General features: G+C 40.1%; 1 protein-coding gene across 1 annotated transcript; it reads right to left on the minus strand.

Annotated features, from left to right (window-relative positions):
• Nucleotides 1–702: 702 nt before the first annotated feature.
• Nucleotides 703–2,747, minus strand: PTH (parathyroid hormone). The gene is made up of 2 exons (XM_059475427.1): nt 2,662–2,747; nt 703–952 (listed from the first exon to the last, which is right to left on the minus strand). Exons 1-2 carry the CDS (start codon nt 2,745–2,747, stop codon nt 703–705), a joined length of 336 nt encoding a protein of 111 aa, XP_059331410.1.
• Nucleotides 2,748–5,652: the final 2,905 nt, after the last annotated feature.

Below are 5,652 nucleotides of genomic sequence, written 5' to 3' on the forward strand. Positions count from 1 at the left end.
ACTGTTTCTGCACTTAATTATAGGGTTTCATCTTTTGGAGGAGGAGAAGGTAATCAAACCTTCCCTTTGTTTCTGTATTTTGCAAAATTCTTCAGAATTTGTTTTAATTTTATCCCTTTGTGCTTTAATCTTAAGCTTTGCCTTCCTATCCTATTTCTTTTCTGTTTGCAGTCTTTAATCCTAAATTATTATCATGCAGCTTTTGCTATGTAATTAATGTTCATCTGATTTTAGGCCTTCTTCTGAAAATAGATGTGGGTTTAATTTATGTATTTCCATTAGTACAAAGTTAAACAAAGTTTAACCCTAGGCCCTTTTCTGGAGACAGGCTCCCCTGCATTTATTCCTTCCTGGTTAACAGCACAAGCAGGCCTGGTGATTACACACAAATACTGCCCATGGAAGAGTTGTAGAACTGGCCTTAAATGGTTTTCCAGCTTGCTTACTGATTTGGGTTTCTTTTTCCTTTTATGCTGGCAATTTATAAAATACATCAGCCAAAATGTACCCAGCAGCGCTCCTGGGTAGACTGTAAATACATTTTATTATTTGGTTGTGAAATGTCTCACTCGGCGGGGCTACAGCCTTGAACAGAGCCTTTAATCCTCACTGCAGCTGGAATAAATATGAACGAAATGCCCTACTTGATCAATGCTACACAGACACGTGCTCACGTGGACAGACACGCTCTGGCTGCTCTCACTACGGCTTGGCTTTGAAGAGGACGTCCATGTAAGCCTTGTCCAGATCCAGGGATTTCTTCTGCGCCGCTGCCGGGAGCAGCCTCCGGCCCAGCACCACGTCGTCCTTGCTGCGAGGCCTCTGGGTGCGCGCGTCCTCCAGGGCGCTGTGCACGTCCTGCAGCTTCATCTGCAGCCAGTCCTGCCGCTCCACCGCGTGCCGGTGCTCGCCCAGGTTGTGCATCAGCTGCATCTCGCTCACCGACCTTCTCCTGCACAAACGAGAGCAAAGACAGGCCCGTGGGAGCCCTTCTTGGGCTCCAGAACTCGGCCCAAAGGCCCAGCTTTGGGAACTTCTGTAAGGAATGACAATACATAGCTGTAGGAGCTGCCTGGCTGGTGTGTAAGGCACAGAATGACATCTGGGGAAGAGAGGGATGTAGTAATTATATATCTGTCATGATCTCTACCTTGTCAGAGTGACCCCGAGATGGGTTAGAAAGTCTCTTTTCCCAGCCTGGTGCTTGAAGAAGGAGTCAGGGCTCTTCATTTCTCAGTCTCGAGGTGGTTTATTGTATCTCATGTATAAAATTCTTTCTCCTGGCCTGCTGAGGTCAGCTCAGCAAGACAGCCCAAGGCACTCTGCCTCCCCCAGGGCGGTGTTATGTCTTTATACTAAAAACTACCTGTATAATGTTTACAATTACTTCCCAATACCTATCACCTGTGTTAGACAGTGAGATTCTACTCTAAACCAATCCCAAAGTGCCAACATCACAGCAGAAGATGGAGGCCAAGAAGAAGAAGAAAGAGAAAGGCTGGACACAGCCAGATCATCCACAACCATCTTGCCCCCCTGAATTCCCATTCTAAAAACCTCAAAATCTACTTTTTCGCCTTGTGGTAAATTCACTATCATTCTACTTAATTTGTCATGGCTTGCAGATCTTCATCTAAGGTTGGTAACTTGCTCCACGGGTCATAATCAAACCCACAGGGGCATTTTGGGCTCTGTGCCAGGGTCTCTGAGACCCCTGGTCTTGGCTGCTCAGGACAGCCAGAGGGATGTCCTGGGTCCTGACACATATCCTCTGATCAGAGAGACATGATTCTCCCAGGAAAATCCTGGGAAGCTTTGCAGAAGCTGTGGGAAACTTCAATGAAAGAATTCAAACAACTATTATTTCTCTTTCTGTAACCTTTGTTTATAGATATGGTTCTCCAGAGTGTGCTATTCATAGTTCACCACTAGTGTAAGAGAAGATTCCTAAAGGCCAATCAGGTCTTAGGGCCACCATTGTTTCCATAAGAACTGTAGATTTCTAATAATAAAGTGCCTTTTCATGCCTCCTGATGATGGAGTCTCTGTGTCACCTTTGGCTGTCCCCAGTACCCCTTTGGTGACAGAGGGAGAGTGGGGGGTGATTTGTTATTGTTAATGGATATATCAGTGAGAAGGCTTCACAAGTGGGAAGTAGTTCAGTTTTGTGACAATGTTGTTCCTATAATTTAGTTCAGCTATTGCAGAGGAGCTTAGGGCTTTTATAACATTAGGTAAGTGATCAATGAAGCTATGGGATTTATTCAGTGGTAGTTTTCTGTGATTGCTAGAGCTAAGGAGGTATGATTCCCTGTGGCTTTGTGTCTCGGCTGGTGGGTGTTAGTGTCTGAGTTACAGCTAGATTCTTACAGTACAAAAGATGTTCCCCTGTGTAGACCCCCAAGGCATGGAGCTTATCCAATTTGAATAATAAGAGAAGACTTACATGATTTTTATCTCTCTACTCAGCTGCCTATTTTCACTATTTATATATATACACACTCAGAGTGTCTGAGATCTCTAGAGCTGTTTCTAGAGGACAGAGCTTGGCCAGCTCTCGAGGGGTTCAAAAGCAAGGACAGAACTCACAAACACAGGACAGACAAACCATCACGTTCTCAGGAGCAGCAAAAGCCATCCAGTGTGACATAATGTACTTACACCATTGGTCTTCCATCAGAGGTTGTAATGAAGCACATGGCACATAAAATGATTGCAGCCTGGGCCAGGTTTCTTATAGAAGTCATTTTGTCTGCAAAGGTAGAAATGAATACACGTAAAGTCTGTAGTTCAAGTTATTTCTGTTTGTTCCAAACAAATTTAAATTAGGTAAAAAAAAGTTGAGAAACATCAGACAAGAGTTTTTGGAAAACATTTCTTTGTGAAACTGGCTAGAGCAAGGAATGTAAATGAAGGATTTGTTTCTAATACTAATTTTGTGAGCAACTCATTGCTACTCCCTGGGAACTCCATGAATTTTGGTCAGCTTTAGCTGCCCTGCATCATTATCATCATCACCATCATTACCATCATCTAGGTACCTACCTCTTGCATAATTGGGTGAAAAGCATCATGTTCTTCCATTATTACTATTATTATTATTATTGTCATCATCATCATCATTATGACTTTGTAGCCTTCAAGTCCAGTGAAATACTTGTGTATAGATATTCAAATGAAAAAAAAATCACAGAATAAAGCTTTCTGTTTCTCTATTTCTTTTGCATATTCTTTAGAATGAAGAGGCTGACACTTTCCCCAACAATTTTGCACAGAGGCATAACTCTACTGAGTTATCCCAGCCACTGTTGAGTTACAGAAGAAAAATTAAAATTATGCCCTTCATTTTATCAGGGATAATCCTGCATTTCTTGTATGAATTCCCCTCTGATTTTTACATCATCATCAGAACTGCCATTTGGAATATATTTAGAAAATATTTACCACTGATGATGCTACAGCAACCCAGTTCCAATATCAGTTTCTAGTCTGAATTTTCAGTATTGGCAGGCAGAAAAAGCATCTTTTTGTTGCCACTTAAGAAATTTGATACAGAGTAACTGAAACCTAAGAGATAGAAAACTCCACAATGCCATTTTTTGCAATAGTGTCTGCAGCTTTGCTCTAGGTCAGAAAAGCATTTGTAACACAGTCTCTTACATGACAGTATCAATGAGGTCCTGGCAGTCCATCTAACCCAGGATTAGAAATTCAGGACTTGAATTCACTTCAAGATATTTTTCACTCACTGTCTCTCTCTGACTTTTCCATTTCACAGATTTAGTTCAGATAACAGAACAGTTTGACCTTACTAAGATTCACTTCTTTTTTAAGATAGTCTGAAGAGAAACTAACACAAAAATGGGCAAAGAATCAATGATAAAATATTCTAATAAGTCTTCCAGAGAACTTGGTAAAAAGTAGAGTATACTTACCAGATAGAATGTTTAAGAGATTTCTGGCTTGGGTATGTCAGCAGATGACTGTCTCTTGATGTCAAGTATATTTAAAGACCACTGAATTGGTTTAGTGGACCCCTTAAATGTAACTTTAAAATAGAGCTTCTAAGTAACTTGGAAGCCCTTTTATTGTCTCAGTTGATGTCACTGTCACACACACCCTCCTGACCCTCATGTACCCACCCTCAGATGCTTTCGTTGATTTGACATTTCATTTACAGGGTAAAGAGGCCTCAGCAGAAAGTCAGTCCTGGGAAGCTGGGAGGAAGTTTGACTTTTAAATTCAGAGTTGTGCCCAAGATAACTCTGTGAGCTCTGAAGCTGTTGGAAGGAATTGCAAAGAAAATTTTGAGTTGTTAAATGCAGGCAGGTAAAACTTAAATGAGACAGTAAGTGATCTACAAGTGAAAGATTACAACTAAATATTTTTATAAAATACTGAAAAGATAATCCTTTTAATATTTGTGGGAAATAAGAACAGTCACTCAGGGTCAGATATAAAGTTTATTTACTAGTAAGGAGCAGAAGCCTCCAGAATGAAAGAGGATCAAGTTTTTAATGAGCTGGTACCACTGAAAAGTTGCTGAAATGCTGTTAGACCCTCACTGCTCTGTTTTACCTATATCTCTGAATAGCCCTGAATATCCCCAATGTGCTAAGTGGAATGAAGGCATTTGAACCAGCTGAGATAAAAAATAGGACTTTATAAATGTTGGGAAAGAAATACAGAATTCTGCCTGCTTTCTAAGAAGTGAAATGTGTAAATCAGCAGTATTTTCCCATATGCATGAAGAAAAATTATTTTTGCTGCAAAATGTTTTTCCTGTGTTAGATTCTACTTCTGATTTCCAGTGTATTTCTCCCTAAAAAACTCAAGCAAGCATCCACAACCATAAAACAGTTTGCACTTGCACATTGTAACCCAGAATTTGTAAGATATTATTGCTTTTACCATGAATGCTTTTTGCTTATGCTATGGTCCTGTTGTATCTCATAAAGAGTTGTAAAATTACATGGGGAAAGGGAGGGAAGAACCAGAAACTCCAAAAAGCTCTAGAGATCTCATGGTTCCCTCAGTCTATAGATTAGTGAGTAAAGTGAGAATTAATGAAGCAATTCACTTGAACAAGTCCAAGAAAACAGAGTTAAGATATTGTCAGCTGGCAATATCCTTCCCTTAAATCAGGGATTCCTGGGAATGTGTTTTATTAGGAGATTTGGATCTCCTGGAAACACCAGGATACTAACCTGTAGGTTAAAACATGACTAAACTATTACTAAAGGATATTCCTAGGCATAATGTGACTAAAAAATGTCCAGTGGAATGGCATAACAGGCAAGGATTTTAAAATCTCCACACAGCTGGCAATGGAAAAATCTCTTTTTTAGGTTTTACTGTAACATATGCAAAACCTTTGATGAAACTCTCAAGGTCATTTTTTAACAGAGGCCTGGCATTCATATGGAACCTTTAGCATGTGACAGCAAAGGCTGAAGTAAAGGACAAGTGGTAGAAAATTTAGTGACATTTTTATTCAAAGGTAGTGATGGGTTGTACCTAAAATTTCAAACAAAGATGGCTTAACTTGATACCTTGAAAAAGATGCAGTTTATTTCAGGAGAGTGAAGACACAAAAAGAAAAATATTCAGTATGTGCCCATTATTTCTAGACAAATAGAGTCTGTGATGGTA

This window comes from Ammospiza nelsoni, chromosome 6 (genome assembly GCF_027579445.1).
Source record: "Ammospiza nelsoni isolate bAmmNel1 chromosome 6, bAmmNel1.pri, whole genome shotgun sequence".
Classification (NCBI taxonomy): Eukaryota; Metazoa; Chordata; class Aves; order Passeriformes; family Passerellidae; genus Ammospiza; species Ammospiza nelsoni.